At 34.9% G+C, this 20954-nt stretch overlaps 1 protein-coding gene across 2 annotated transcripts in view; it reads left to right on the forward strand.

Moving 5' to 3' along the window:
- Window positions 1-2568: 2568 nt before the first annotated feature.
- Window positions 2569-20954, forward strand: part of LOC107582215 (suppressor of tumorigenicity 14 protein homolog) — a 36834-nt gene continuing 18448 nt past the window's right edge. Inside the window, exons 1-5 of one of the 2 annotated variants that reach the window (XM_016267961.1) lie at window positions 2569-2922; window positions 17210-17357; window positions 17715-17878; window positions 19766-19836; window positions 20328-20500. In XM_016267961.1, the coding sequence (XP_016123447.1) occupies window positions 2899-2922; window positions 17210-17357; window positions 17715-17878; window positions 19766-19836; window positions 20328-20500 (580 nt within the window). In that variant the 5' untranslated portion in view covers window positions 2569-2898. Of the gene's footprint in view, window positions 2923-6044; window positions 6125-17209; window positions 17358-17714; window positions 17879-19765; window positions 19837-20327; window positions 20501-20954 lie in introns of those variants that run through there. The other variant, XM_016267962.1, reaches the window with a different exon arrangement.

Below are 20954 nucleotides of genomic sequence, written 5' to 3' on the forward strand. Positions count from 1 at the left end.
ATGGTGGTGACATCTGACGGGGTTGACAAATTTGGCATTTCTTTCGCAAAACCAATGGAGTTCATGTAGTAGCATTTTATTTTGTTTCTGTTGATGCTAGATGCTAATGGAACCTGCTTCAGGAGAATAAAATGATCCAAATATTTCAAATAATTTCCTCAGAAATTGGAAGATGGTGTTGACATATCATGGCTGTGACACAGGAAATATTAACATTAGGATTTAAAATATTCTACACCTAAAACTTAGCAGAGCCTGTCTGACACTGAGACAGGTGAACTGTGGCAAGGGGTTGCTTTAGAGTGACAGCAGCCCCTGATATTCCCTGATTTGATTACATTTTATTGAATGTCTGACGGTGTTGACAAAAAGTGGGGACGCAACTTTAAAATCGTATAAAACATGCATGTGTCATTAAAAAAACAACCTTGCTTTGATAGGAGATAATATTAAGTGTTGCTTTTGATATAACAAGCTCTTTCTCATCATTAAAAAAACATTTGTATCCATTTTATTGCATATGAATGATTGAACCCTTCTCTGTGGACACACTGTTTTAGACGTAGTGAGAGGACATTAAGAAACACAGATTTAGTATAATAATGAGAACATTAAATCGAAGGTGATAATTGTGTTAAATACATATTGAATAATATAATTTATATTGAAAATAGTTTTATTTTTTTAAAGCTAATAGCAGTTACCCTTGCTGGACCTGTTTTGTCCCACGTCTCAAGAATGCTATATTAAACTGATTAAACAGATTTTATGGCTGTATAACCTAGAAAGCTAATGAGACTAACTTTTGATTGTAATTTTAATAAGAGTCTGATGGATGAATGCATTTATAATATTACTGCCCTAGAAAAAGATTTTGACACGGGGCATGTTGAGACAATTTGGGGGCCTTTATAGCCTACCTGTTGATTGTAACTGTAAAATCAACACGATTCATGAAACATGTCATGAAATTTTTTTTTTTAATTATATATATATATAAAACATACATTAGCATTTAAACAAATTTGACAACTTTCCCGCTATTTATATGACACAAAAACCTTTCAGGTATTTATTACACCTCTTGCCTGAAAGCCTTTGTTCACTTGTTTAACTAACTGCAATATAAAAATATTGGTCTGGAGTTAAGAATTTACGAACAATTCTGAACAAGGTTTCTGAAACCAATATACAAAATATACCAGGGGTGTCCAAACTCGGTCCTGGAGGGCCGGTGTCCTGCAGAGTTTAGCTCCAACCCTAATTAAACACACCTGAACCAGCTAATCAAGCTCTTACTAGGCATAGGCTGTGTCCGAAATCGCCCCCTATACCCTTAAATAGGGCACTATTTGAGGGAACAGCCATTTTTAATGGCGTCCGAAACCATGGCTTTGTCCAAATACCCACACTTGCAGTCTTTGCACTTGACCACTTGATTACTTAAATGACGAATTTCCTGTATTTGGCCGAAGTCTTCAAGTGGATGTGAAGACCTCAAGTGTGTGTCGAACTTTTCATTACCTGATGGGACACACTTATAGTGTTGATATAATAATAAGCTATTACATATAATTTGGTAGAAAAACACTGTTTTTACGTTTTATTGGTGCAAAGATGAGTAGTGGTGATATTTATTTTGTACAACATTTGCAACTGCTTTTTATCACTTAATTAGAAGCACCACAAATTAAATTATGTCGTGTTATAGGGACTACTGAACAGACGTATTTCATTTTAAAATGTAAGTTGATTTTAAAATGCAAAGCATTTAAAATTAAAATAAAGCTATGTGAACACTTGCATTTTTACAACACTAGTGTGTCTCGTCAGGTAATGAAAAGTTTGACACACACTTGTGGTCTTCATCCTCACTTGAACACTTGGGACAAATACAGGAAATGCATCATATAAGTAGTCAAGTGGTCAAGTGCAAAGACCACGAGTGTGGGTATTTGGACAAGGGGCATAGTGGACGTTCTCGAGTGCACTCATTCAATCCCACAATGCACTGCAAAAAGGTGCACGCTCAACGGCTAGATAATGCCATAATGCACCGTGAGAGTCACGCGCCGAATGAATTCCCGCATCTCGCCAGAAGATGGCGCCCGCAGCTGAATAATCAATCCGCTCATTTTTACAAAGCGCTCATCCATGGCGTACTACAGCATAATGTACGACAAGCGTATACATTCATTGTAAATTGATTATTCTATTGTTTGATTAGGGTTTATAGCCTACATAATTTCCGTGACAGAGTTCAAGATAAATCCTTTAATCTTACTGGAGCTGCTTGTTTCAAATGATTAATAAACAGCAGGCACAAACTATGCAAAAGCGGCATTCCTTCCGGTGCACTCAGTGTCCGAATTCACTACTCGTTTCCATTCACTAGTGAACTGAATTAGTGACCTAATGTAGGGAATAGTTAATGAGGGTATAGGGGGCGATTTCGAACACAGCCATAGAAACTTCCAGCAGGCAGGTGTGTTGGAGGCAAGTTGGAGCTAAACTCTGCAGGACAGTATCGATATATCGATACTTAGGATCGATATGCCCATCCCTACCCTCCAGGACCGAGTTTGGACAGCCCTGTGCTAGACCCCTGTGACAGGGAGCTCTGTTTGTAAACGCCTTTGCGTTTGGTGACGGAAGTCGTTTTACCTGGTCATGCCCACTGAAACTACAGCGTCATTCTGAGCCCTCAGGTGAGAGAGATGAGAGAACGCCGCGGGATTTAGGCTTCTCCGTGAAACTCTGAACGGCCCGTCGAGAACTTTTCAATAGGACTGTTTCATCCAAACTGCCTTAAAAAAAGCAGCGCCCGGATTGACTGCTCGGAGCTTCAGGCGTGCGCTCTTCTTCTGTTTGGTAGCGAAACTAGTTTCCTGAAATAACATGAGTGCTGCCGTGTATGAACATGTAAGTGTCTTGGTTTTTTTTAAACAAAAAATGATCTGCACTTTAATTGAAATGGCGTATTTCCCCAGCTATGCTGTCAACTTCGGATACATTTAACCTGACCTCACGTATAGGCTAGATTCGTGTTAAAAATTGACCACACAACTTGAAAAGGCTATGTGAATTTAAACCAATATCAAAGAGATGATTTGTGATGTTGCATCCCAGTAGCCCATCTTTTTAAATTATTCTTATTTTTTTTATTAATGTATTTTTTTTTCCTCCGCATTGACACCTGTTCGAGTCTCGCGCTCTATAGGCTATTATCTGTTCTTAGCCTAGTGCTGGGGCTTTTGATTCATCCCAGTGACTCGTTTGAAGAAATTCACCAAAAAGATTCGACAGGTGGTCCTTTCCATCGTTAAGCCTCAAAAGTAGAGAGAGACTTTAATCATGAACTAGTTCAGTTCAAGAGGTGAACGAGAATGATTGGTTCATTGAAAACTTTCACGTACGAAGATTTCCTAACTCCGACGTCCTTGTCAGTGAAAGGTCCAGAAACGCAACTTTAGCGTTTAATTTAGTGTCAGTTTTAATGAAACAGACCGTATTAACCTTCAAACAAGTGCTTCTTGGGTAAACCAGGTAGACGTAAGTCAGATACTGTATTAACCCTGTAAACCCTGACATATGAAATAACTTTTTTTCCCTAGACATTTCTTTTTTAAGTTTGCATATGTTTGTTATATTTCTGTCATATATAATGCATCAGTCTTTTATGGTTCATGTAGTACATAATTGAATATAAATAACATTGTGTTATTGTAAAAAATTAAAAATAAAATCCTTAAAATTTACGGTAAAAAACCGGCAGCTGTAGTTGCCGGAATTTTACCGTAGCAAATACGGTAGCAACGTTTTAGGTTTTACGGTTTTAACTTAAATTTACAGTTAAATACCGTAATATCATAAACTGATATTATGTTAATATACCAACCTATTGAAGTACTGAAATCTGTTTTGTACCTTTGTAATACACTGATAACCACCAAATGCTGATGGTGATGAGAAAGTCACACGATGACCCAAAGCCCATCACAAGCAGCTATTAAATAACATATATAGAAGTTGCACAGTGTCATTCACACAAACACCATCATGGTAACACGCATGAAACTGAAATAATGCAATAAACATTCAATAAACAACATTAGGTGTAACACAACCCTAATATACAAAACTGATAAGAGAAAAACTAAGAAGAAACATAGTTATTTCAACAAAAAAACATCAAATTTGAAATGTAATGCAGGGAATTCTGGGAATGTCAATTTACGGTTATTCACTGTAAATTATACAGTCCTTTTCACTTCCAAAAACGGTATACTACCGTAAAATTAATTCACCGTATATAGTAGGGGAATTTACCGTTAACCATTTAACAGGTTTTTACTGTAGCATTTTTACAGTCTTTTACCGTTAAATTCACGGTCATTTTTTACAGTGATAGGCCTACATAAAATAATAATTAATAACATTGTGAATATGGAGGATGGCAAAATACCTCAATTTGAACAGAGGCCCAATAGCAAAATTATGAAATTTGGTGCAGTTGCTGTCATTTATATGGCAAAAAAGTCAGATGAAATGTTGATAGCTTATGTAAATCAGTGAGAACAGCATAGCAGACTACTTAAATTAAAATCATGTAAATATCAGTTGTCACTCTATTGGTCCCAATAATATGTCTTGGTAAAATTATATTTAAATGCTTAGTTTTATTATCAAAGCTCTGTAGTTTTATTGTGGGGTCAAAACATACAATGCAACGTAATACAATTACGATTGAGAGATGAACAAATAATAATTTCTCAAAAGAATGAGGTATACTAGACTTAGATTTGAACAACATGTTTGGATAATTAAGTAAAAAGTTGCTTCAGTCTAGTAAATGTCCGTCGTAAAATATTACCAAAAATATAAAAGTTATTCCTATGTTTACGTTATAGCAATCATTAAAAATTTCACAGCAAAAAAAGATGTGTGTACTATGACCTGACGGTGTCCAGACTTTTTAGAATTATACTAAAAGGCATTTACTTAATAAAAAAAGTATAAGTTATCAATCAGACGACAGAAGGCTGTAGTAGACAAATACAACAGTTTTTTTTAGCAAAGTTTTGATAATTTAGAAGACTATCAAATATGATACTGCAGGTTTAATTGGGTGAATCCCTGACACTGGTATTTAGCATTCAGGCTGTATTTTTTTGTGTTACTTGGAAATCAATCCCTTGACTATGGTGTTGCTTGCATTATCCTTGCATTATGCTCTTCCAGTTAATTAGCAGTAAAGACAATCCTAACAGATACATCCCCAGTAGGGAAATTAAGTATTTGAGATCCATTTAGTGGCACAGCGTTAGTGTAATGTTGTCTCTCTCTCTCTCTGTGTGGTTGTGGTAAAGTGTCAATTCTTGTCATAATGTTGTTAATGAAGACACACCGGCTTTGGGCTTGGCTTTTTATGGCCTCTGTCCTCAGTTAAGGTGCAGTGTTGAGGTCTGAGTCACATCCACAGTTTGCATGTTTTAGTTGTTGTTTATCTGTGATGACAAAATACAGCAACACAATGCTTGTGGGAGCAAAAACAGAGTGATGCACCCAGTTTTGAAACATTATATCATATAATCCACATTATTCATGTCTCGTTCTGGATCACTTTTTATGTGATCTAGATTACTGTGAGATGTCATTTATGTCACCTATTTTTAAATCCCAAATAACACTAGTTTCTTAAAGCCAGTCATTTCCCTTGAGGTTCTTGCCTTCTCTAGTTAAGTAAAGACATAAAGGATGTGTGTGTCCTATAAATAGGTTGGTTAGTAGCCTAAGTAATCATTTCTCTCACTTGATGCATTGGCTTTTTGTATAGTTTAACCATGTCAACCAGCTACCAAAATATGTTGACTAGAATTTTAGACAGATGTACCCATACATGATCAGGCATGAGTAAGACCATTACTGCATTAGGGGGAGGTAATGTGTACAGATGGGCTCCGTTTCCTGCTAAACACAACTAGAATTCTAGGTATTTTGCAGTTTATTCTGTTCCTTGGGCCTGTTTCAACTTGATAGCCAGAATCCTTGAATACTCACGGAGCACAACGAATGCAGTTTGTCCTGTTTTCAGGCTCCTCCAGACAAGCTTATTTCAGTAACGGTAGGTTTTTTTAAATTAAAAAATTATCTTTTTTTAATTTAATAATTGCATGCCTTTTTCATAAAATGTTTTTCAAAAGTAAGAATAAACACCATGTCTTACTCCCGTACTTTATAGGCAAGAACAAAATTACTGAGATTCTTTCTTAGAAAATGCTTTTTAAAAGAAACGATGTGTGGTATTTTACCGTTGTCATTGGATTTCAGTGTATTTTGCAGGTGCAGGAGCCCATTTATGAACCATACCTTAAAGATCGGTATTTAATCTTTAGAAATGCAGTTGTTTGCGATGCAGCTGTTGGACAAACTTTGAGTCTTGTCTGCTTTCTGTTCAGCATCTTAGATTAATACAGCAGATTTTTTTCTTTTGAAAGATTATTCTTTCTTTGTTGACCAATCATCAATGCCATTCATTTAAGTTAAATTTAATATGTTTCTTTGCTGTGATGTAGACTGATGATAATGAGGTAGACTGTGTTGTTTGGTACATTCTCAGCTATTCACAGCCGCTGTCTATACATGTGACTATCTGATCCTTTCTGATAAAAACAAATGAAAAGAATATAAATGTATTGCAGGATGGATGGCATTTCCTCTATTTTTGCTACGCAGGCTGAAATCTGTGGTTTTAGGTGATGTTCAGACATGAATTCACACTTGGGCTAGATTTCAGCATTATAGAAGCATAAATAGCTTTAAGCTAAAATATGGTTCACTGAAAGTTTCAGGCTTTGTGGTGTAAGAGGATTTTTCTATTATGTGGCAAATGTTGAATACTTACTGACCCTGTGAAAAAGTTGTAATTTTGTAGCTTAGTTCATGTATTAGCTTTAAGATTATCTAAAAGCTATTGCATTCCTGAAAGTTCACAAAATTTCATGCAATATATGTAATATTCAAATATATTTACTATATAAAATAATTAGTCTTTAGATTTATTTGCAGTACCCAAAAATGAAAAAGGTTGTTATTATTTAATGGAAATCTTCCCTCCTCCATAACCTTCAAAATTCATTCCTTTTCCTCTACATTAATGCATCATTTTTTTAATTTTATGAAAACGTGAAGGAAATGAGGCCTACAAAAAAAGAGGAGAAATTGCAGTGAATTACATTTTTCTACTGTTTATTACACATAACTATTGCTTGTCTTCAGAGGATATGGAATAAATCACAATTCAATGTAGTATGGACATTTATGGTGCGTATGGAGATAATTTTTTGTCATTGTTGGCTCAGTTTAATATATACAATTAAACAAACAATAAATAATTTTGTTATTTCAACAACAACAACAACCTCTGTTAGGCCTATTATTGACAGACTTATGGTATAAAGATGTTTGGGAACCCAAATAACCTGTGGTCCATGTTGCCAGATGGACCAGTTCTTACATTCTGTATCATCTCAGTCGATCCAGTGTGACCGTTTCATTGCGCTCTCTTCTCATTCAGCACCGATTTATCGTCTCTCTGCTTGCAGTTTCAGATTTGTTAACTTGAGGTTATAGGTTGAGTGTGTTTTGTAACCTAGTTGGAGAGACATTTTGTTTGTGTTTTATTGCATGGGACCTTTGTGATAGTACTTATTTATAAGAAATGCTACACCAAGACTGAACACCGTTTTTATACTTAGTCTTGCGCAATACTATTTTGTACAATCCCTAAAGCTATTTTGGTATTCCTAAAGGTGTTTCATTATTTATGTGATGCTACAAGTCTTGGAGAAAGAGTTGTTGTTTGTAGATTAGTTGAGTTGACTGACAAGTATTTAAAACTATTTTAAATAATATATTTATAGTTACTATGAATGCTGTTTTTATGGCCTCATATTAATTGAGAGACTGTCTGGAATATTTGTAAAATTTCTTGCAGATTCAAAAAAAATGCAGATTCAAGTATTTATTATTTGCAGGCCTGAAAACATCTTATCTGGAAAACCATGTTTAGGGTACGATATCTCAAGAATGATGATTGCTGGTCTCAGTGGAATTTGTATAGACAAATGTATTCTCTTAAAGTCTGGATGGTTTAGAGTCTGTTCAGGATGCAATACTTACATCCCTGTTAAGATGAAACATTTATAGATGTGGGTGATTAGGGCCTTTATTAACAGCATTGACTGACTTTCTGTTCATTTGAAATTCATTTTGTCATAAAATTATTGCTGTTCACATGGACAAATATTACTGCAAGACAGTAGTTTGATTCAACAAATAAATCTTGATACATCATGTAGCTGTTTTTTCAACACTTCCAGTTTAGTTTTTGTTAGTTTCAGTTTATTTTCAACAGTTTCATAAATGATTATAATTTCTTGTTCTTGTTAGCTTGCTTTATTAATCATTTACATTGAGACGGTTGGAAGTTTTTCTTTATATGGCCTGAGTTTTGGTCCACAATTATTTCCTCAAAGTAGTGGAATAGTATTTTAATTCCGACAATTTTACAAAAACGTTTGTTTTTCCTGTCCGGGATGAGTTTCTTTTTGAAACGCTTCACAGAAGTTGTCAAAAACTCGACATTTACTAGTAGTTTTCTGCTATGTGTTTCATAATATGTCTCAAAAAAGCTCCTAATACAGTACAATTATCTGCTGTGCATGGAGTACAAACTCTCTGCTTGCAGTTTCAGATTTGTTAACTTGAGGTTATAGGTTGAGTGTGTTTTGTAACCTAGTTGGAGAGACATTTTGTTTGTGTTTTATTGCATGGGACCTTTGTGATAGTACTTATTTATAAGAAATGCTACACCAAGACTGAACACCGTTTTTATACTTAGTCTTGCGCAATACTATTTTGTACAATCCCTAAAGCTATTTTGGTATTCCTAAAGGTGTTTCATTATTTATGTGATGCTACAAGTCTTGGAGAAAGAGTTGTTGTTTGTAGATTAGTTGAGTTGACTGACAAGTATTTAAAACTATTTTAAATAATATATTTATAGTTACTATGAATGCTGTTTTTATGGCCTCATATTAATTGAGAGACTGTCTGGAATATTTGTAAAATTTCTTGCAGATTCAAAAAAAATGCAGATTCAAGTATTTATTATTTGCAGGCCTGAAAACATCTTATCTGGAAAACCATGTTTAGGGTACGATATCTCAAGAATGATGATTGCTGGTCTCAGTGGAATTTGTATAGACAAATGTATTCTCTTAAAGTCTGGATGGTTTAGAGTCTGTTCAGGATGCAATACTTACATCCCTGTTAAGATGAAACATTTATAGATGTGGGTGATTAGGGCCTTTATTAACAGCATTGACTGACTTTCTGTTCATTTGAAATTCATTTTGTCATAAAATTATTGCTGTTCACATGGACAAATATTACTGCAAGACAGTAGTTTGATTCAACAAATAAATCTTGATACATCATGTAGCTGTTTTTTCAACACTTCCAGTTTAGTTTTTGTTAGTTTCAGTTTATTTTCAACAGTTTCATAAATTATTATCATTTCTTGTTCTTGTTAGCTTGCTTTATTAATCATTTACATTGAGACGGTTGGAAGTTTTTCTTTACATGGCCTGAGTTTTGGTCCACAATTATTTCCTCAAAGTAGTGGAATAGTATTTTAATTCCGACAATTTTACAAAAACGTTTGTTTTTCCTGTCCGGGATGAGTTTCTTTTTGAAACGCTTCACAGAAGTTGTCAAAAACTCGACATTTACTAGTAGTTTTCTGCTATGTGTTTCATAATATGTCTCAAAAAAGCTCCTAATACAGTACAATTATCTGCTGTGCATGGAGTACAAACATTTCAACTACATAAATAACTCAGCCGTCCTTTCTCTTTTAATTGCCTGAACATATCTTTAAAATATTCTGTTTTGCCTTAGGGGGATTCATTCTTTAACCCTTGTGCGACCTTTTGGACATTTTTGTCCTTGTCAGTCTATTTTTTTTTGTTTTTTTTTTCATTTTGCCTGTGTTTATTGCCAACTGCATTAATTTTGGCACAGGTGTGTATTTTTATTGGAATTTTACAATTTCACTTCCATTTCCTTTAATAAATCTGTTTTGCACTACACTCTTAAAAATAAAGGTGCTTCACGATGCCATAGAAGAACCTTTTTGTCTAAATGGTTCCATAAAGAACCTTTAACATCTGAAGAACCTTTCTGTTTCACAAAAGGTTATTTGTGGTGAAAGAAGGTTCTTCAGATTACAAAAAGGTAAGAAAGAGATGGTTCTTTAAAGAACCTTTGACTGAATGGTTCTTTGTGGAACCAAAAAGGGTTCTTCTATGGCATCGCTTGAAGAACCACTTGAAGCACCTTTATTTTTAAGAGTGTAGGTACAAAAAATTGTTCCCCTCAGGACCTTAAGGACAAAAATGTCCCCATTAAAACTGCTATTTTTAATCGCAGTGCCATTTAACTGTAAAATTATGCAATTTTTGTTGATAGGCTTTCACTATATTGGCAAGGCTTTAAAATTAATTTTTTTTTAAATTTTTTACCAGATGGTGCCATTTTTTCAGGTTTGACCTATAAAGAAAATACTCGCTTTATTTCTGTTTTCTGCTTCTGCATATTATAGAGCCAATTGGATAAATAATGCAGCTATAATTGTGTGGGTGTGTTGGTATGGATGTCAGAGTCTGGTTTGTATGTGTGTCATAAAAAAAATAAAATTGAGTGTGTGTTCTTGTAATATTTGAGAGAGAAAAACTCTACTGCAAATCACTGTGTGCACCAGCAGAGTTTTGCTGGTATCTAATGGGGAAAATTTGGTACTGCGCCCAAACAAAATCTTACTGAAAGCTAATTTTTTGAGATATCAACCTCAAATTTGGAATACAACTTGTTTAGATTTATGGCTTTGATTTTCTAGCAGGTATAGAGTTCAACATGTTTCATAAAATATATATTTTATATAAAACTTCGTTCATAAATCATTTTCATAAACCTAAACTTTTTTTTACTTCAACAATAATCTGCCATGGGTCGTCTTTAAAATGAGACCAAACTTAACTATGTGCTCCCAAGCTTAAAATTTGTATGACAGTTTTTTGACATGGACATTTTTGTCCACTATGGACCTATGTGTAACTTTTTTTAATTGACGCACAAGGGTTAATATTTAATTGCTCCTGTGTTGTTTGGAGGCTCTTCAGTTTCCTGAACTGTCTTTTCCAGCTGACTGACCAGTCAGTGATTACTGGCCTCTGGTCCAGCTCCATGTCAGAAGTACTTGACAGCTGGACTCTCTCAGAAATGTGACTGCTTGGTTTTACAGACTGCAAACTGGCGTCAGAAGAATGCTTGAATATAATAATATTGCTTTCTTGCATTCTCTCCAATTATTGTCCCCATTCATGATGTTACAGCTTTTTGTCGTGTAACTGTCTTATTGTGAATTTGAATTTTTGCCACACAGCCATGTATTGACACTAATAAATTTGCCAAATACAGTTGTTTTTATTTAATTTTTTTTATCTGTCAATATTGAATATATATCAAACAATTTCGAACTGCATGCTCATTTCCGCAGTTTTTACTTAGATGACCTTTGGCGCCATCTAACACTCAAAGTTAATCTTTAAAACACTAACAATTTAATAACACTGTTAAATGTAATCTTTAAAAATATATGAATAATCATTTTTTTATACATAATGTTGTGATGCCTAAATTCATTTGTAGCATTTAAAATATCTGATTTGAGTGCTTTTTTATTATTATTTATTCAGATTAATTCTATGCTTTTTTGCATATTTATTAGTTTATTAGTTATCATCCATAACATATATATATATATATATATATATATATATATATATATATATATATATAAAAAATCAAATCTGTCTCATTGTATCTGTCAGAATTTTAATGTTGGTGCCACCCTATACTTTAGTTAAGCTGAAAACATTTTCTTCATCATGCTGATTTGGTCCAGTGTGAATTTGTTGACTTCACACGTGTAAATGTCAAATCTTGCTTATGATTTGAATAAATAGGTTCTGACCCCTATTTCAGCTGTCAGTTTGGCTGCACAATAGTGATTCATTAACATTTTATGTTCTTGGCAGGTAGCTGAGGCTAGAAGTACAAAGACTATACAGGAAAACTTTTAGTTCCTAGAGAAACGGAGGAACAGAAATAAAACGGAACAAATGCAAACAGTGCCGATATGTTGCAGTGCAAGATTAAAGTCAAATAGAAAGATGAGTTGAGTCAACAGCCTGTGATGTGTCTGCCATGAGAGAGATAACATAAATGTAACGTGAAGAATTTTAGATCTTATCCATGATCGGGTCTTATATGCAGGAAGCAATAATGAAAACATTTTTAGAAAAAGTATATCAGTTTTGGTCATTCCATTTTTTTTTTTTTCTTCAGAAGCTTGTGGAACAGGTTTGGTTATGCATGCCATCAATCATTTTCCATGTAGTAAGCAGAAATAGTTTAACGCATGGGTCAAATGTGTCAGTTCAAGAACACCACTCCTTGAAAAGAGGTAACAAGTGAACAAATGTATCCTTAGAACTGTGAACACCCTCTGCTGTGGGAAATCCACACTGCAGGATACTGCTGACTCACGCCTGATGTATTTGATTTGGTCACATTTTGTCCTTTTTTTTTTTTCAAAACTAGTATTCATTCAAAAGCACATTCTCTATATGTGCTTTGATTTGTTTAATGATACAACCATTTTTGTGCGTGTCAAAGTAAATACAAAAAATACACTTTAATTTGAAAAATCTAAGTGCGAGACGTCTGATTCGGCTATAGGTAAATTATGAGAAGTATAACAAAGTGCAGTAAATGGTAAAATGATTTGCACTACATAATCCAGTGTGTTTATGGTTATAATAATAATAAAATAATATAACAACAAATACAGCATAATGGACTGTTTTTGTACAGGTAAAATAACCAGAAGCAATGGGAAGTCTTGGACATTCAAGCTTTATTTTGCTTTCACAAAGTAATTTTCTTTTGTTTGTTCCACTAAAAAAGCTTCATCCATACCTAATCTTTAATTACAGCGTTATCGCTCCATTTTCTAAGCAATCCTCAGTTCAGAGAAAGAACACGCACTGGCTTTATGCAGATTACACCTGTGGAGGGGCTTCTAATTAGATTTGTCTACCATGGCTGATAAAAGTGAGAAAGAGACACTACTGATTTGCTGATGGCCCTTACTGAGAGTGATATGTCTTCAGTATGGTGTTTTGCAGAGGGTTATGGGTAGAATCATGGCGTGTAATGCTGTTATTAGCCTGGGATCAGGATGACAGATAACATAAGCCCACAGGAGCAAGTGACTTGCGTTCCCCGTTGATTCTCTTAATCGTATGCCATGATGGCTATTAAAAAATTCCAATTTAGGCAGCTTGGGTGCCAGGCGGCTTACAGTAAGAATGGCTTTAATTGCGATGAGTTATCGCACTCGCTGTTGTAAACGGGAGCAGATCTTAAAAAGGGGTTTGCAAGTCTGACAAATTGATTTAATACCAATGTGATTCTATCTCCCTAATGATCTTCTGATTCCTCTTCTCCCAGGGTGTAGACGCTTGGATTTCTAACCACTTTTTAATTGCAAACCCTTTCCTTATTGTGTGAGCATGCATTTTTAGTTCAAAACGTGTACTGAGGCTCTGGCTCATTCCACAGTCACAGTTTAGCTTTGGTATGATACCTCTGCGGTGGGTAACGGCTGATTTATGGAAAATTAGAGCTTTTTTGTGGCGTCAACAGTGTGTTGAGAAGAAAGGAGGAAATGAGGGAAGAGGCATATTGGTTCCTTAAATGCCTGACTGTCGATGTCTGTCAGTGCTGTTATTTAGTACCTTTGCATCCTTTGGGGATTCTGCATAGAGTTCTAATGAAAAGGTTCCATGAATGTTTAAGGTTTTTCATGGAACCATATAGATTCCAATAAAGAAACTGTTATTTTTAAGTGTGTAAAACAATTACCGACGGATAAAATCCCACCCTACATTTGCTTTCTTCTTTATCATGCTGTTTTACTCAGCAGTGTTGCAGGCAAGTGGGCTGTGAATGCCATTTCATGTTGACTCTGTGACTGATTTACTTAGAATTGAACCTTCAACATTTTAGTTGGTATCCCACATTTACCTTTTGGGCTACAACATATGTACCTTCAATCATAAAGGCAAGCAAATATCTCCTTCTGGAAGGATCTTCAGGATGTTCATCCAATCACTTTTAGACACATTTCCTAATTAACTCACACACCTGCACTTTAAAGATAGGCATGCAAACAATCTAATACTCTGCTGGATGACATAGTATGTCAAATAACTGACGCTGTATGTGTGTTTAAGGTCACAGAAACAGGCCTAACTACTTTTGATGCTGCAATTTACAGGCCACTGAAACCAGTCTCAGCATGTGTTGATGCAAAGCGCAACAGTGCCTGTCGGCATGTACATTATTTCTCATATATTCATACTGTGTGGCTACAAGTACACTCTTAAAAATAAAGGCGCTTCAAAAGGTTCTTCAAGCGATGCCATAGAAGAACCATTCAGTCAAAGGTTCTTTAAAGAACCATCTCTTTCTTCCGTTGTTGTAATCTAAAGAACCTTATTTCGCCACAAAGAACCTTTTGTGAAACAGAAAGTTTCTTCAGATGTTAAAGGTTCTTTATGGAACCATTTAGACAAAAAGGTTTTTCTATGGCATCATGAAGCACCTTTATTTTTAAGAGTGTACTGTTGGTACTTGTACCCACACATATGAGAAGCTTAACTGTATATCTGTTTTTGGTTTACCTTTATCTTCCGGCACTTCCTGTATAGTTTGGGAAGTGGTTATGGTGGGTAGACCACATACTACGCCTGCTCATGCACAATTTGCAACAAGTTAAAGCCTAAATGGTGTGGGATCAAATAAAAATAAGTGGTACTGAAATATAGTTTTCATTAGTGGCTAGTTTGCGTTAAATATTCTCACGTATACTGCATATCCAGGGGCTACTTTCATAAATTTTTCTCACAAGTGTGGTGGTTTATATTAACATTTAATGTTTAATGTATTAGTGCTTACATGTTCTCGAACCGAAACAAATAACAAGCATTCTTATATACAGTGCACTGTTTTTGTTCTGTAGAGTGGAAGTTACACAGCAAGAACACAAAAGAGACATTTTAAACGACACTAATCATGCACTTCTTTTTTTTTTTTTTTAGCTTGACAGCCCTAAAGCTGATTTACAGAGAAAATGGAATTAATGTGAATTAATTTGTTTATTTAATGAATAAATTAAACCACACTGTAAAAAAAAAAAATGTTGTAGTTTTTACAAGATAATTTTGGCAGCTGTTTGGTTGCCAGAATAATTTTGTAAAAAATACAGAAAAACGGTAAACACATTTACAGAACAAACTAAGTTTTACAGTTTAAAACTTGAAGGTAAATTTGAAGGTAAAAAAGTAAATTCAACAACTCGCACTGCTACAAAAATCTATTTTGTACCTTTAACTCACTGACAGCCATAATAAAGCAGGTGGTAAAAGAGAAAGCCACATGAATAATCAAAGTTCATCACAAGTAGGGCTGGGCGATAAAACGATAATGATAATTATTGTGATTTAATTTTCCTCGATAAAACGATCACAAGAGTTTGATAAATGTTCAATATAATTTTTACTCACTGATAAGTCTGTCACGTGACCTCTAAACAATGCTGTGAGATCCAATGTGAAGTGTAGACTAATAACTTGGTGATTTAAACTAGTTTAAACAGCCAGATGAAACAGTGCTGACAAACAGGAGAAACACTGTTACACACAAGTCAGAAGGCTTTTCAATCTACAAATCGCCATCATTTACCGTGAATTTACTTTAGTAGCACTAACTGCACCATGGTATTTATTATGGAAATGTGGGGTGTTCATATTGAATTTTATTATTATTAATGTAGACATATTAAACGTATTAAAGCAGTAATGGAATAGAAGTATTTTTTTGTGATTAAGCTATAGCATTTGTACTTTTATACTAAATGTATTTAGACTGCTGTTTTTCATACAAATACCTAGAAACCATATAGTTACATTTTTACCATGGTATTGAGATGCAACATGTGTGGTTTTTAATGGTGGTTATCATGATCTAAGTGTATGCTACTCTGGAAGACCAATGATAAGAATATCAGAATAATTGAATTTCACCATATAAAAATGAGATTACATTTTTTACAGATGTTACTGTTTTTGATAATAGACATAAATTTACATCTGCATCCTAACTAAAGCTACTACTACTGTCAACTCATGCTACTGTCAAATGTGCATTTCTGAGAGAGAGAGAGAGGGAGGAAAAAAGTTATATTATTAATATTGCAGCCTGCACTGCAAACTGCGCTGAAGATACTCGTCATCAAAGTCAGGAAACACAAACCTGTTTCATGATTCTACAACTTTCACTTAGGAGCAAAAATCTGCCTTTAAACTTGAAAGAAATAAAAAATTTTAATTTATCATGATAATTATCGATATCGACTGATGTGAAAAAAAAAAATTATCGTGATTAAATCTCAAGTAGCTTTCCCACAAGCTGAAATATACACTAATATACAAAAGGTGCACATTCACGCAAACACAAAACACCATCATGGTAACATACAACACTTAAATAATGCAATAAACAATCATTAAACAACAGAGAATGTAACATAAAACCCTAATGTACATAACTGATAACAAAAACTATTAAGAAACATGATTATTTAAATAAAATACTTTCAAATGTGGGGTTTCACGCAGGGAATTCTGGCAATATCAGTTTACAGTTTTTGATTTGTTCTTTTTTTACTTCTAAAAACTGTACAATTAACAATTACATGAAAAACATTACATGAAAGGTCTGGTTAGATCTTTTATAATTTTCCACTGTATATAGTACGGGAACTTACTGTTAACCTTTTAAAAAAAAATTCTTAATATTTTTACAATGTTTTACTGTTAATGACTTTTTTTATTTTTTTTATTTTCATGATTCATTCTGAAGGTGCATTATTGTAACATTTGCTTGTCAAAGAAACTAAATGTTTACAGTACTTTTGAAGGACACAATCGCAGAAGAATACTTTTCATTTCTGTTTCAGAGAGGGAACGGGCGTCATGAGCATGTCACCTTCCTGACGAATGAATGGAAGATGCCACCAGCACGGAGGGCGAGCATTGCCGTGGGGGTCTTCATCGCCCTGCTGGTAGTGGCTGCAGTGGTCGGATTTCTTGTGTGGTTCTTCGTTGGTACAAAGATTCACCAATCATACCTAACTTGCTCTGAAATGATGAAGGTTACACACCTACACCGTTTAAATGCTGTTTAAATGTTTGGGGTCTCTTATTCTCACCAACACTGAATTTATCTGATCAAAAATACAATAAAAAATGAATATTGTGAAATATTACAATTCATAACTTTTCTATTTTATTGTATTTTAAAATGTAATTTATATCTGTGATGGCAAAGCTTAAATTTCAGCAGCTATTTCTTCAGTGTAAAAAAAAAACAAATTGATGTATATAACACGCTGACCCCAAACGTTTGAACGGTAGTGTACAGTTCCTACTGTTGTTAATTAACAACATCTATCCCTCTCTCAGTCAGGAGCAAAGAATTGGAAAATGAGTCCACCATTCTTAAACACAGCCCATCCACACTGGTTTACAGCGGACACATTAAGCTTCTCAAACCAGAGTACAGCCCAGTTTACGACAATCCCGACAGTACAGAATTCCAACAAGCGGCGAGGGACTTGGAAAGAATTGTGAGTGTTTTTGTTTTTCTTAGACTTTTCTTTGCTGATGGTGTTGTAAGTGTTCTGGTGACCTTGACTTTCTTTTGAGACTTCAATGACTGTACTAAAGCTTTTAAAGACTTTTAAGGGTCTTTACACTCCAAAGATGTCATTAAGCCTTCTTTAGGTCTCGACCTAGGTCACAAAAAAAGGGCATGTAATCTTATTGTTTGGATGCAATATATATCACAAGCTTGATTGTTGATTGTGTAGCCGACAGAGAAGAGGCTGTGTCTTATATAATGGATAAAGATGTACATTTTTTCATCCTCATGGCAGTGAGTGGCAGTCTGTTGTTGTTTTCTGTCGTAGTATATTAATTTTCAAAAAATAATGACAGTTACTATTTTCAGACAAGGTAGAGTCAGTATGTTTTGGTTAGTCCTCGCTGTCTCTCTGTGATGCACATGGTCACTAACTTCTGTAGACTCAATAGGCAGGGATGCATAGTGTATTTCTAGCAGGCCCATTACTGTTTGATTTACTTTATTGGCTTTACCGGCTATTCTCAAAGGGTCTGTTCTATCAAATCTGTATATTTCTTTCAAATCATGTCAATAAAGCCAATAAATAAAAGCTGACTTTTTAGGTGACAGTCACATTACAGGCTATGGGAATGTTGCAAGACACATCATGTCATATATTTTATTGTGAAATTAAAAACACAGCAAAGAAAACAGACTATTTTAGGACTATCAATATTCGTCTTTAACATTGTATAAATGATTAGATTTTATTTTTTAGTTATTGACAAACTATAAATAAAACTCAATAAGTTGTTTATGTGGTTTAAGGTTAAAAAAACGCATTATTTTCCACATACTGTATATTGTTTCTCCTCTATGCCCCGCCTTTCTGAAACTTGTCGATTTTTACAAATCTCATCGGTCTGAAAAGCGAGGTGTGCTCTGATTGGCCATCTATCCAGTGCGTTGTGATTGGCCGAATACCTCAAACTTGTGACGGAAATGTTATGCCTCTTACCATACTGTGATGCCTTGTCCCGGCCGGAGCGATGAGACAAAAACATTAAAACCCATTATAAACGAGGCATTTGTTGCATCCAGTGGGGACATAATTACGGATTATAATGACTTATACTGTCTTTTTACACGTTGCGTTGCATCGCACCGTGTAAACATAAAACCATGTCTGCATTTGTGATCGGAGAAATTACAAACAACAAGTGCTACACTGCACTGCCCAAAAAACACGTGTTTGAATCGTCAGTGGCAAATTCTTTAAATATAAAAAACGTATTTAGTCTGTGAGTCAGAACAGCCGGCATTGTAGTTACTCTACCAGGATCAGGAAACAGTCCTCCATAAAATGCGCAGGAAACATCTTAATATTTGGCTTAAACTGTTCTGGAACAGTGTTGTAAATACAACTTAACCACTGATTTCTAGTCGTGTCCTCTTTTGGAAGGCCAAACAAAGTTTCACTTTCACAACGAAACACAGTGCTTTTATGACATGGTATCGGCGGCTACAACAATACTACAGCGAGAATAAAAGTCACGCCGCCTTTCATTGCTTGAACATTTGGGCGGCGTTATGCAAATCTTCCCACATCGTGATGTAGACATGTGGGGGCGTGTTAGAACGAGCCGTTTTAGGTAGGCGTGGTTGACTCTTAACTTTTATAAAGAATATCTCTTTGGATTTGAGACTTTAGTCTTTGCAACTTTGCAGATCTTCTTTATGCACCAAGAGCTTGTAACACTCCAAAGAGAAAGTAAAAATTGAAATCGCATCATATGACACCCTTTTAAAAGTTGTATTGTTACTACTTATCATTGAACTTTTATATATTATTATAATTGTGTTAAAAAATAATCTACTGTTTCTTTTTCAGATGAACAATACATTCACCAGAGATCCCTTCTTTTCCAGATACTATACCAAGTCTGTCATCACTGCCTTCAGGTACAGCTGAACCACAAATCCTTGATTCAGATGAAGCTGAATTTGTAGCATGCTCTCTAAATCAAATAGTTTCTAAATGAAAGAATATATCGTTTAATGCTTAGTGGTTCTGCTGATAGAGATAAATTACAAGTCTCATAGAATCTAGGTTAAAAAAATGACCCTAATAGAATACAAATTATAAATTTCCAGTTCAACTATTACTACTGCTCATGCTCAGGGTTGGAGGACTATAAAAACAGAGTGAAAGTCCATTACACCAAATCAGAGGATCATACATAATGGGCTCTTTTTTGATTTGGGTCAGTAAGAAACCATCTAGACCTAGCATAGCATCATTCTTAATACCATACAAAACACCTTAGCAGCTAGCATTGTGCAAAGCAAATCCTAACATTTGAAACAGTACATTATGCATGGGCAAGTACTACAAAAATCAAGTTGTAGATTCATTCAATAATGTCTACTTTGCACCATCTTTGCATCTGCAGTGAAGGAACCTTAGCGTATCATTGGTCTCAATTTGACATTCCTGAGACGGACCAAGAGATCGTCCCAGAGCTGTCGGAGGATCGTGTGGTCGAGGCTCTGCGGAGGGGCATCCGACAGGGGGGCAAACGAGTTGGGAGCGTTGAAGTCACTACCAGCGACATCACTGCTTCAAGTAAGATGATTGGTAATTATAAAGAGAGCATGTTTGCTCCACACAGTCACAGTGCTGTAATTTGGATGAGTTAAAGAAGATATTGAAAATGGTTGTGAAAAACAACATTATGATTCTTTTTGTAGCAAAATGCAATGATGTCATGTATATAAATGACAAAAACAATGATTCAAAATTTAGGAAATGGCTCCTTAAGGAGCACTGACACTTTTTAATAACATTGTAGATAGCGGTAGATTCTTGGCTCCATTGTGCAGCTCAATGCAACACAGTAATTTTTTTTTTCTGAATTAAAAACTGTAACTCTCTGTCCTTCTCTGGTCCCCATATGCATTATATACATGAGAGCAGGAGGCCTGAGTGACACCTCAGTGCCCTGCTTAAAATGATATCTCTGTACGGAGACACTCTCTCTCTCTCTCTCTCTCTCTCTCGCTCTCTCTCTCTCTCTCTC

The sequence above is a fragment of the Sinocyclocheilus grahami genome, unplaced genomic scaffold (assembly GCF_001515645.1).
Source record: "Sinocyclocheilus grahami isolate Dianchi unplaced genomic scaffold, SAMN03320097.WGS_v1.1 scaffold42.1, whole genome shotgun sequence".
Lineage (NCBI taxonomy): Eukaryota > Metazoa > Chordata > Actinopteri > Cypriniformes > Cyprinidae > Sinocyclocheilus > Sinocyclocheilus grahami.